This window comes from Equus caballus, chromosome 6 (assembly GCF_041296265.1).
Source record: "Equus caballus isolate H_3958 breed thoroughbred chromosome 6, TB-T2T, whole genome shotgun sequence".
In the NCBI taxonomy this organism is placed as follows: Eukaryota; Metazoa; Chordata; class Mammalia; order Perissodactyla; family Equidae; genus Equus; species Equus caballus.
In genome coordinates this window covers 54,559,009-54,572,047 of record NC_091689.1, presented here as the reverse complement: position 1 = coordinate 54,572,047, position 13,039 = coordinate 54,559,009, and the positions used below count along the sequence as shown (strand labels likewise).

The window sequence follows — 13,039 nt, the reverse complement described above, 5'->3', positions numbered from 1 at the left end:
GTTCATTTTGATGCTTCCTTACCTTTTTGTATATGGACGCCACCACTTTTTACTCAAATGGATTAGTTTAAGTTAAGGGCCATCTTAAAAGACTGCATCACATGTTTTTTTGGTATTTTTAGAGTTGTCATTACACCTGTAAGCAAAAAAAAAAAAAAGCCATATGGCCTCTTCCTGGCATCTTTCATGTCAGACAGGGCCATTATTTCCAAAATGTTGACACCATTCCAAAAGTGTCTATTAGGGAATATTAGTTTAGAAAAGAATTTGAATTTAAGAAAAGTGAGGGAAACAAATGATTTAATTTATGTGGGTGAGTGTTTCACTGGGATAGTTGAAATAGAATCAATGAAGAATAGAGTTGATAATCTTACACTTGGTTTTGTTTGCTTTGTATATGGATTATATATTGGGACTCCTAGATCTATAAATTCTACACTGCATTCAGAAGGTCACCAAGTACCAAACTTAGACACCCTGACTCAGAAGACTGAAGATAAGGATGGCCAGGTCTATGTGCCTGTTTATGGGAAGGCTTGGTTATATGAGTGATAATATACTGAAATCAGGCAGGTAAATGAAGGGCTTTTGGGTTCTGCATGTGGCGGAAAAGGAGCTCAGGCACATTGTGGGAATTCCCCAGAATGGAGATTTCGAAGCAGGTGAATCTCTCTCATTAGCTGGAGTTAGAAGTCTTTATTCCTTTTGAGAACAAGCGAGGTATTAAATAAGTGAAATAAATAAAAGTAAGTTAGTTGGAATACCAATAGTTTTGAGTGGATGGAAAGACTGAGAAAGATCTTGGAGAAAGAAAGCTGACTTTCGAGCTAATTGTTCCAAGAAGAGATCACAGGAGGGAGGGACTGTGAAATCTTTTTTGAGCTTTATTTTGAGAAAGTCATTCATTTTGTAACTGCAAATACTGTGTAAAAAAGGAGACCCCAACTTCAAAATGGGTAGTCTATCAATCAATTATCCACAGGCTTTTAGGGGAGGGAGCAAATAACCATTCCTTTAATACATTTTCTTTTCCCTTAATGAACATCTTATTGCAGAATGTGAAATGAGAACTGGGGTTGGTTAGTGCTGTCTGTGACTGATAATTAGGTGAGAGATCAGGAACCAGGATTTCTAATAACTATGTAGACATTTTACTGAACATGTCCATATTTCAGACTGTCAAACTCCTACTAATGGATAGATGCATGGTGTTTATTGGATTCAGCTGAACTCAGATTTATTGACTACTATTTTTCATTTGCTTTCACGCATATCATTGTATTTAATCTTCCTAACAATCCCATAAGGTATTCCTATTCCCCTTTTACAGATCAGAAAATTGAGGTCCAGAGGAGTTGAGAGACTTGTCTTTTAAAATGTACACAAGGAGAAAGAGTGGACCTGATATCAAAAGCTGATAGATGTCTGATGGCAAGTCCGATGCTTTTTTCACAGTGCCGCCCTACTTGGTTCCAGTTTCTGGGGACCTGAATTCCATCAGTGATATTGCCAGCTGACCACTGTGATGTCTTTATTTGAGAAAATCCACCCAGCATGTTCAAAAAGCCTGGTGAGGTGACCTAATTTATAAGAGGATACAAAAAAACCCTACAAAAATATCTGATATTTTTCTAGCATACAGAATAAGAAGAAAGCAGCAAGAAGCATTTTTGTATATTCTGAAACTATCACTTAAAATGAGATATTCTCACATAATGGAACAAATGTTTTTCATCCAACAATTACAGGCAAGTTTTGAATATATATTTATCTGTAATATTATATAGTTTTCTGTGAATATTCTAGCTTCTTTCTGCACTTTGGGATAAATGTACCTTCTTAAAACTTGGTCTCTGAAGTATAGAGACCAATTTTAAGAATCTAATGGCATGCCAGAAGAATTTCCAGCTAGCCTGCATTTACCTTGGTCACTGCCGTCTCCCCTCTCTTCTTCTGCATGACTCTATTGTACTGCACTTTACAGCAGCTTTTAGCCTCCTGACATTCCTCTCATTAAATTAACTGTCATTTAGCGTTTCTTCTCCTTTTGAAGTACTGCACCACTTCCCAACACAGCCGGCCCACCTTAACTGTCGCCAGCTACCTCTCAAATCTCTAGATCATCATCCTAGGCAGGCTGGCTACCTGCAGCAGCGGTGTAGGGTTCTTCCCCCAAACAGCAAACACTGTTCACATGGTGTGTTGCCGGGCCTTTGTATGAAAGCAGGAGCAGCCTTGATTAGTAGGACCATGGGATTTGGTGGGGACCCAATTTGGAGCCTTCTCATAATGAGGTGTGACCCAGAGGAACAAGATGTTCTAGGGCTGGCCTCATGAATTTGCAAGAGGGCCCACAGGCCAGGAAAGACTGGGAAGACTGAGAGGCTCCGAAATGAAAACAGGGCCAGTTTTCAGGCTTGTCCTAAGTGTAGAAGGTTCATTTCACCCTTGGTGCTTTTGCTCTCTTCCCATGTCCTTTTCCTGAAACATGAGTCCCCCTTTCCCATCCTTGCCTGGCATATTTCTATCCATTCTTCAAGTCCCAGTTCAAAGGCTACCTTTTGGTAAAGCCTTCCTTGACTTTCCCTGTGGCATGTGCTACTCCATTCTGTGTGTTTCCAGACTGGCTTGTGTGGATCAGGTACCTCGTATGTGGTACTTACTTGTTTACAGATTTGTCTCTAACGGAGCTTGGAGCCCCAATGTCATCTGTGCCATCCTGGCATGTAGTAAAGACTTGATATTTATCAAATAAGCAGATAGGCTTTCCCTTCTATCCTCAACGGTCTCTTCCTTGGGTTAGGGTTTTTTAGTTTAGTTTTGTTTTTGTCTAGGGCAAGTGGCTGAGAAGAATCCACAAAGCACGTTTAACACCCTGGAATGAAGGTCGTTAATACATGCAAAGCTCACAAATTCCAAACAAGAGGATGAGTCTTCTTTCTCTCCATCCCTTAGGGCCAATCTCAGTTTGGCAAAGATGATAATTTGTGTATGATTTCAAACCTAACAAACTTTCTGACTTAAAATAAAAGCTAACTTAATATTCTTTATTGCTTCTTGGAATCTGATCTTGCCAAGATGAATGTAAGAAATACTGTGAAGTAAGGTAATTCTTGTCGAAATTTGACTGAGTAGAATTGAAATGCCAGGGTTCTCATTTTCAAAAGGTCCCCGGCATTTTGCCCCTCATTTTCAGTTAATGCACAGGCCTTTAGTTCCTGGCCTGAAAGCTCTGCCCTTTGGTGAGATACCCTATGACCCTTCAGAGTAATCCCACTGAGGAGAAACCCTCAGGGACTGTTAAAAGGATAATTGCCATTTACAAACATTCCCCCAAAACAGTGAACCAGAGAAAATGTTGATTTTTACCTGCATTTTAAAAACAAGGCTTCTAGTTGCCTGGTGATTGAAGGGGCATTGGAAACAACCTTCGAGTGACCTCATTTTCCTGCTCCACCAAGTCAGCCTTGATGGAGGTAGCAAAGCTCAAAGAGAGATGCCTGCCAGGTAGTTGGAAGGTTCAGAAGTCTTGCTTGGAAGAGTGGCTGAAGTTGGCACTTTGGCAATAAGTGGAGGTGGCTCTAAGGCTGTGCTGTCTGGTACAGTAGCTACTGGTCATACATGGCTATTTACATTTAAATTAATTAAAACTAAATGCAATACAGATTCAATTTCTCAGTTGCTGAGCTGCATTTCAGGTGCTCAGGGGCCATGTGTGCTGCCCTGTTGGGCGCTGCAGATATTAACTACCGTCAGTGCAGAAAGTCCTACTGGGCAGTGCTGCTCCAAGGACCTGGAAGTCTGGATGTAACCTTCTGCAAGATGCCTGACTTCTCTGGAATGGCCAGGAGCAGTCCTGGGAGGCGCAGCTTAAAATAGAGAGGGAGGTCAGTGAACAGTGTTGGTTTGCCTGTGGCCAGGGGTTGGGTGATGCCCTGCGATACAACCAGCAGGTGTGAAACATGGCTAGTGGAGAGGGAAGAAATGGAGTGGTTTAGACTCAAATTGAAATCTAAGTTATTTTGTGACTAATGCATGCCAGGACCTATGGTAGTGGCTTTCACCTGTTACCTTACTTCCACCTTTAAGATTACCCGCTTTTTACAGATGAGAAAACAGGCTGAGAGACATTAAGTAACATGTAAAAGGCCACACAGTGAGTGGCAGGGCTTGAGTTGGAACCTGGTGTTTCTAACTCTTAAGTTCAGTGATTTTCTGGCATTAGGGGTGGGGAGAGGGAATAGGGAGCAGGTGGGCAAAGAACTAATAGTTAAAAGAGGGAGATATTAATTTGAAGAAATCGACCAGGTTGCTCCATCCACTAGTCCCTCAGAGCCTGTTATGACTCAACCACCTGCTCAGGGTCTGTTGTCAAGGGCTCATGCTGAGGTGGAGTCTTCTCCCATGGGAAGCTTAATGACTGGAATGAGGATTTGTTGAATCTAGACTCAAAGATGAAAATATAATAATAATAATGATAATTATGTAGTAGGTACCTTTCAGTGTGCCAGATACTGTTCTAAGCCTTTGTATAAGTTAGTTCATTTAATCCCCATAACTACCCTGAGGGAGATACTGTTACTACCGTTATTTTATAGATGAAGAAACTAAGGTTTGGAGAGAGAAAGTAAATTGTCCAAGATCACACAGTGAGGAAGTGGCATCTTCAGGACCAATTCTCTTCATTGTGGCTGTCTCAGATGGCCTTGGGGCAAGGCGGGTGATGTACATGCTTGAAGTCCCTGAATGTCATGCAGCGGGGAAGAGTGGAGAGCTGGAGTGTATGCCCAGTCTAATGTTTCAGATTCACATTAAACAGCAACAGCAGCGCCTCTGTGAGGCCCAGCCAGAGCTCACCTGCAGGTGGCATACTGCAGACTAACAGAGAATTTGCAAGCATTCATTTTTCCTATGTTGAAGCAGAGTCCTAAAGGGATGAAATGACTCACCCAGTGCCTCAGACAATAAGTAGCAGCACCAGTGGACCAGTTCCCCTTATAAACCTTTCCCTGCCTCTAGTCCTACAGTTTCAACTCCTTCTCAGGATAAGTGGTTCTCAAAAGGGACACTGCTTAGAAGTTTCTGGAGGCTCTCTTGTATGAGTCAGAGTATAAAAACTGTCTTCATCATCCATTTCACTTCAGCTGTTCCATGTGTGTCTTGGGTTGTGTGTGGTGTAGGGTTGATATAGGAAGGGCATCAGATGTGTTGGATAGAAGATTCTAGACTTTAAAACCATGTTTTAATGCTGACTTCTTCTGGTGCTTTAATGAGACTTTTGTTAGAAAAGAAGAGGAAATGTAAACATGGCTCTGATATAATTAAAGACATGATGGGATCCTTCACCCAGGCCACATGGACTCTGACTATCTGTATCCTTTTATGGCTCTTTGCTACCCACTGCCACTGTTCCTCTTGGTGCAGGTGGCAGGTGCAGGGCTTGTTTGCAGGGCTCAGTCTCTTCTTTCTGACAGGAAGATTGAGTAAGGTGAGATAGTATCAAACCCACTGAGCCAGAGGGCTTCAATTCTAGCTGGCAGGACCAGGAGCCTGCCTACTTCCTCCTCTAAGCAGACGCCAGGAGGACGGACCCCAACAATTTGTTGTGCACATCCTGACTCCTCCTACTCTTCTGCCTCTTGCCTCCTCATGTTGGGAGGCACCTAAAGCTGAGACATTGAACTTTATAAAATGCACATGCATTAAGTCCTCTCAAAGAAATCTATGAAGGATATTATATTCAGCCCCATTTTACAGATGAGGGGACTGACTCTTAGAGGCCAATCCCCATATAGAAAAAAGTAGTTGGAACTCAGCAGCCCCAAATCCTAAGGCCATGCTCTTTCTACCCTGCAGTCACCTTGACTCTTGTTGAGGGCACTTCAAATTCAGACAGATCCAGGCCACCTTAATTTGGCTGCATCCTCATCCTGTGCCCACCAAGTACAGAGCTCTGAGCAGGAGGCTCAGGTGAGCCTGTTTCTCTCTCAGACCTGCTGTGCTCTCTGAAAGCTCAAGGCAGTTTTCTGCAGGTCATATTAAGTATGTAGCTTCAGTAGTAGTATTAATTCCTTACAGTACTGTTCACACATCATTTCCTTTAAATGCTAAACATGTGAAAAGTAATTCACGTTCTCCTCTCACTCCTTTCTTCCTCTTTAACCTATGATTGTCTCCTCTCTCTTTTGCTTTTCTCTTTCTCCTGTTTCTCTGTGAGTGGCAAGAGACCCCAGTTGGTTATTATTCACTGCATACAGTTGTTAAATTACACCCAGAGTGAATGTCAGCCTGTGATGGAAGAGCTGCAGCATCAGCTCCATCTTAATGACCACCCCATGCTTCCCGGGGTGGGAAGCAGTACCGAGCTGTCCACAGCATAAGGTGCAGTCGCTAAAGGGAGAGGTGGGCAGCGGGGTACGTGGGACTGGGTTAATTCCTGCTCCTTAGTCACCCACCCCCTGCCCCTGTGTGTCAGGTGCCGTTTTCATTTCTGTCTGTTTGCCCCACACGGTGTGGCAGAGCTTCGCTGTCCTGACGGCATGGGCAGTCAAGCCTGCCGTTTTCCATCTAAAAGCTTTCTTCATGAGGAGATGGAAAAAAACAGAAGAGGAGGAGAATGAGAGAGCCCTAAGTGAACAGGTTCCTGAATACCTTCCTCTATGTGTCAGCAGCTCCTCCCCCTCCTGCAAGGAGAGACCACAGTGATTGACCCCCAGCATCCTGTAGGAAATCTTTGCTGCCATCAGTCATTGTGGGGGTACCTGTGTGTGGACTGGGGTGGAGAAGGAGCCTCAGGCCTAGAGTAGGAGTCCTGACAAAGGGAGAGAGAAGAGATCATCCTCCCTCAAAGCTATGGAAGACAAGGGACTCTCCAGAAAGATCAGATTTTCATTTATTGCCTTAGGTGAGCAGGTAGCCAAGAACTATGTGTAAAGAATAATAAATATTGACACAAAACGTACAGAGGTTGTGGGTTGGTTCCTGGGTCCCAGGCTGTGAGGTCAGAGCAGACTTCTGAGACTTATTTGCTTTCCTGGCTGGAGTTCCCTTGCAGCTCACTTCTGGGGGTTCTCCCCCTCCCCCACTCCCCACCTCCAACTTCTACCAAAGCCTTGGTGTCCAGGCTCTAAATCCCATCCTTTCCTAAGGTCCCCTCGAGGCTGAACCATCTATATTATCATTCGTTCATTCCTTTATTCAAAAATACCATTTTATTTGCTGTAGCCTCATTATCTCTTATTTTTTTCTTATAAATTCTGTGCTAAATGCTAGAGATATAAAAAGGAATGAGATACCGTTGTTTTCTAGAGGAGTTCCTGGTCTAGTTGGGGGGGACAGACAAGACTCAACACAGTACCAAGTGTCACAGTAGAGATATCTATAGGGTCTCATTTGAGAACTGAAAGTGGCCTGAAGGAGGGCAAGCCCAGGAAATGCAGGAAGGGTCAGAAAGCCTTTTAAGAGAAGGTGATGCTGGGACTGACTAGATAAGGAGAGAAGGGAAGGGTGGCCTAGGCACCCTGCAGCATGAGTTAAGGCGTGGAGATATGAGAAAGCACAACACATTTGGGAAACCAAGTAAAGGGCAATAGGTTTGGCGTAGATGGGGTCCTGAGGGGTCATGCCTTGAGAAGAGAGTGAAAATCTATGAAACGTGCAAACCACAAAGATCATTTTATGTCACGCTAAGGGATTCATTTGAACTATATCCTGAGAGCTTCAGGAACCCACTGAAGAACCTTTACACAGAGCAGTGACAGTAAAATTTGCATTTTATAAAAAAAATTCCTTGGGAAATGGTGTGCAGGAGGATTGCTCAGAGCAGTGTGACCTGGTGGCAGAGCTCATATAGAGGCCTTCACAGGGATCTTGGCCAGAAAAGAGGAAGGTCTGAGCTAGAGCAGCGGCAGGCAGATGAGGCTGAGGGAGGAGGACTTGGCAGAAGGGATTAGCTTTGGACAGGAGGACGCTGCTTCTGCTCTGGGACGGCAGAGACGGGAAAGAAGGCTGCATATTGCTAGAATTACATCCACATATTTTTCCCATTTCAAACAAGTTTAATTCAGTTTTCATCCTTGCACCTAACACCAAGGCATTATAATGGTATTGACTCTTGTAAATACTCTCTGGAAGAAACTTGGGGGTGTTTATTTGTGTGTCCTATCAGTTTTCTAAGACACTAAGCTCTTCAAGGGAGGGCACACGATGCATTTATCCATCTATTATCTGCAGCATTCAGCACACCAGGCATACTTAATAAGCATTTAATAATAATAAGAGCTGAGCCCCAGGAGCATTATTAGATTTGTCAGTGAAGGAATAAGTAGGTTTGGAAGCAGTTTGTCTAAGTTTAAATTTTACTTAAAAAATATCAATTGTTTGAACTTTTGAACATATTAAAACCCATTCCTGAAATATAATACAAACGGCTTCTGCTCTTGGTTTCCTAGGTAAATATTTTAGTTGGCTTAATTGGAGATTGTTTCTTAAAATATAGGAGGTGGTACTTCTCTATAGCTTAATAATCTCTGACAATCAATCAACCTGTCTTTAGAAAAAGAGCTTTTGACAAAGAAGGTTGACATTTTCTAATTCAGGTCCCTATTCTCTTTTTTGATATTTATATAAATTAGAATAACCACCATTAGTTTATCTCTTATTTGCAATATCTTTTTCTCTCTCATATTCACTTCCTTGTCACATTTATCTTTATTACTCCTGGGTATTCCTCCATTCCTTAAGGCCGTCTTCTTCTCCTCTTTCCTCCTGAGTCTTTCTAGTCTCTGTCCCCAGTTTAATGACCAGTAAGACATCTGCCATCAGGCCACTGGATACAATGTATTTCCACAGTTTATCAGTGCTGGGCACCAGACCGTGCTGTGCCCCTGTGTCTTATGATGCATCCTTTCCCTGAGACTTTGGTAAGCCTGAAAGAAAGTTTTACTGGATTTAAGAACAAAACTCACTATTTCCTGCCCTCCCCCTCCATTTGGGCTCTACATCCCTAGGACACACAGTGCATCTCCAGTGGCCCTAACCTGAGGGTACTATTATAACCATTGCAATATGAACAATAGATTTTTGACTCCCTGTGTTGAATCCAGGCAGTCCTCATCAAAGATAAGTTCTCATGAGTGGGTGGTGTTCATCTTTATCTACTTAGGCTGGCTCACAGCCAGTCTTGGGTTTTCATATGGACTTTTACACATGTAAGAAGTAGTAAGTCAACTTTAAATGAAGCCCTATGTAACATGGCTTGCCTGGGCCATGGAATTTGGAGCTCCAAAATTTTGTCCTTTGTGTTGGTCCAGGATCAATGGCTTTGATCCAGTTTAAGGAAAGTAGAAGGAGAGAAGGAAGCATGTTTATGTCTTTCCTGGAGGCTGCCCTCATTACAGAGTATAAGCTAGTGCCCATACTTACTAGAGTGTGTTTATACTACACATGGTGTGTACACAGAATCCCAGGGCTCCTTCTGATCACTTCCACTACTTATCAAGCATTTCTAGATTCCATTAAAGTGGTTCTTGTCTTCTGCAGCGGTCCAGCAGTGTGCTTTGTGTCGGGCACTTATCAGGCCACTTTGAATGCACTTTCTTCAATTCCAGGCAGTCGCTGAATACACTGGGCTGTATTCTGTGACAAGTCTCAAGCAAGCGGACAGGACTTGAAACAAATCATATAAGAGACTGTAAAAGGAAGTGGTGGTTTTTAACTTGTAGGAGAGAAGGTCAAGGCAGGACGTGATGGTTTTCTTCAAGCATTTGAAATTTTGTCATATGGAAGGGGATTAAAGTTGTTCTATGTCTCCCCAAGGAGCAGAATTAGGTGCAAGGTAAAGGGAGATAGAGTTCAATTCATTATAAGGAAGGACTTCAGAGTGTGAGAGTTAAGAATTTTTACACTGGAAATCAAGCTCCTTGAGTTTAAATCTACCATCTGCTAGTTACTAAAACTTGGGTAATTTCTTTCTTTCTTTTTTTTTGCTGAGGAAGATTCCAGCTAAGGCATCCATGGGCAGTAATAAGTAAAATGCCATTCATGCACACTTTTTTTTAAAGAAAAGGATGAATTGTTTTATCCTGAATTTTAAGAAACATTGAAATAATAAATCTATCATTTTTAATGTCGAGTTGTTTATACACTTTAAAAAAAAAATTGAGGTATAACACACACAGTAAAGAGAGCAAATCTCAAGCATACAGCTTGATGAAATTTTACATATGTACACACCCATGCAACTACCACACAGATAAAGGTAAAAAACATTTCCAACAAGCCAGAATTCTCTCATGCCCCTTTCCAGTCAATACCACCCACTGTTCTGATTAACCGCTATTCAGACTTCTGTCAACCTTAGATAAGTTTTGCCTGTTCTTGAACTTCGTATAAAGGAAATGAAGCAGTATGTACTTTCGTATCTGGCAGCTTTTGCTCAACATCTTATCTATGAGATTCTTTCATATCGTTGCATGTAACTAGTTTGTGCAAAAAGCTTCTTATTTCTAAATGGTTTTCCATATTACAAATAAATCTTTGGAAGAAATGTGAGGCTAGAAGGAGTCTTACACAACTTCAAATCCCTGTCCTTTGATTTACAAATGAAGTATCTGACACTAAAAGATACTAAGTAGCTTGCATAGATAACTAATGGCCAAGTAACACAGTCTGCTATGTCTTCACAGAGGCAGATCTATTGCAAACATTATTCTCAGTAAGCGTCATGCAGATAGTGTCTAAATTATACATAGAAAATGTGAATTATTTAAAATTACAGATTACTAGGGTACAAATTAATCCTGTTCACTATTGGGTTGTATACACATTTTGACAATGACATTTTTAGAACAGTTTATTCTGTTTATCCAGATAAGGAAGTCATTGTCGTCATTCCCATTCACACAAGTCACAAAGCCCTACATTCAACAAAATGGAATTGATTTTCCCAGACTAAATCTTAAACACATTCTCCCTCACACCTGTGCAGGTGGGCTCACACTCACTCACACACACACACACACACACACAAGCACACATACCCCACCTACAACAGCCTATGTGAAAACCACACATTTCCTAGGATATAATCATTCATCTCTATATCACCAAGTGGGTAATTGTCTCTCCACAGCCCTATTGTTCCCGAAATTCAAAATGTGGTTCTTGGAATTGATTGAATATAGCAAAATTGTATAGTAAGGAGAAAGGAGGAGATGGAAGGATGGTAAAGAACTGCCTTCAGTGGGCAGTGCAGTTTAAGCTTTGATACTGAGGACAGGAGGTAAGGCCTGGGGGGCCTGTGGATTTGTTCGTAGTTGTTTATGGATGGAATACATTAAGTGACAGAAGTATAAAGAAATGCCATTTCATCTCCGGGAATACGGCAATCTGAGTATTTAGGCTAACCCTCTGGCTAAAAACAAATGAAAATACTGGATAAAAAGGATGTGGTCTTAAAAGCATCAAACTGCTATAAGAAAATGAGGAATCAGGAGGCTGAAATCCAAGACAGGGAAAAGCATTGGGAGCTCTGTTTACCCAATGGTATTTGCTGATCCTGGAAACTGAGCTGCAGTCTTGATGGCGAGCAGGAGAGGGCAGAAAACAAAGCTTGGAACTCAGCCCAGGTGGGGAGCCCAGGGAAACCCTCCCATATTAAGCTAGAACCTCCGAACCAGAAATACCTGCATCACATCTCCAGGCAACTCTATGGAGAGCTTCCGTGAGACTGAGGACAAGGGAGTGAGGTCGTGAAGAAGCGAAAGAAAACTTGTCCCTGGGAAGTTGTACCCACAGCCCGCTCTCAGCCCATATTTGCATAAATGGATGGTCAAGAACCCTCCAGCAGGAAATTTAGTTTGAGGTGGCTGTGGGTTCGCAGCACTCTTAGGCACCTGGCAGAAGGAAATGCAAAACGTTGGAGGAAGACATTTTTATCCTAGACCCCTGGGAACTACCTCTCCCTCTATTTAAAAGGGTACTGAACAGTGCCGTCAAAGAAAAGCAGCACATAACGAACCCAGCATGGACCGGAAGAAACAGAGCAAGACAGACCACCAAAATCTCCAGACTTAGGCCTCAGCAGACATATATTATAAAACGACTACACTTACCGTATTTAAAGAAGTAAAAGGCAAGCTTAAAAACAGCTCCAGGAAACAGGAAAGTATAAAATGTATTCCACGAGATTTTAAAAGGAACAAACTAGGGGTTTTGGGATTCCCATCTGACTGACCCTGCTTGGCCTGACCCACCGCTGGTGGCGCCTCCGCCTTCAAGAGCCTACATCGCGCCGCACATGCGCACATGCCGGTGCTGGGACTGCGGAGGCGCATCGGAGCCTACCCAGGAGGCAGTGTGCTGTCTCCTCCAGGACGGCGCACTACCCACGCCTCAGGGGCGTGCTCACAGCGGGAGCCGCCATCTTGTAGTTTTTCGCGTTCCTCTTTCTCTCCCTCCGCTTTCTCCTCTCCTCCGGGCCCCAGTCAGACGGAGCCCTTTTGCTCAAGGTTGAGTGCTTGGGCCTGCGGTTTAAACTGATAAAAAGATAAGTTAACGGGAAAAAAGGAAGGAAAACAGATATAACTTGCTGGCTTGTCTAGAGTCACATGTACTTAGGTGACAATTTACAGAAAGTCAACTTTGCAAGTTAATGGGCGACAACCGTTTTCAGTCAAAAAATAATTCAAAAATGGCAGAATTCTTCATGGAATGTGAAGTAGAAGAGCTGGAAGCATGACAGAAGAAAGTGAAGGAGGAGGAGGATGTTGAGCCCATCTTTGTTGGAAAGATACCAAGTTCAAAACCAGCGATTTCAAATGTTGTGAACAGAGTAAATGCCAGCTCACATTCGAGGGGAATAAAGAATGGAGCAGACAGACGAGGTATTACTGCTACATTAAGCCTACAAGTCAACGCTGCACGAACCCAACAACAAATCCAGTGGCTGCTTCCCCAGTAAATTTTCATCTTTGATCTACATCTTCAGATAGTTCTGTTATGATTCAGTCTTTGTCTACACATGTAAGTCTTTCTGAAA

The 13,039-nt window shown here is 42.7% G+C and overlaps 1 protein-coding gene across 2 annotated transcripts in view; it reads left to right on the top strand.

Moving 5' to 3' along the window:
- The window catches only part of GRIN2B (glutamate ionotropic receptor NMDA type subunit 2B), a 402,696-nt gene that overhangs the window by 61,377 nt on the left and 328,280 nt on the right, over positions 1 to 13,039 (top strand). Inside the window, exon 1 of one of the 2 annotated variants that reach the window (XM_070269931.1) lies at positions 11,607 to 13,023. The exons of the other annotated variant lie outside the window; for it this stretch is intronic. Within the exon in view, the coding sequence (XP_070126032.1) occupies positions 13,000 to 13,023 (24 nt within the window). The 5' untranslated portion in view covers positions 11,607 to 12,999. Of the gene's footprint in view, positions 1 to 11,606; positions 13,024 to 13,039 lie in introns of those variants that run through there. 2 annotated transcript variants of the gene reach the window in all.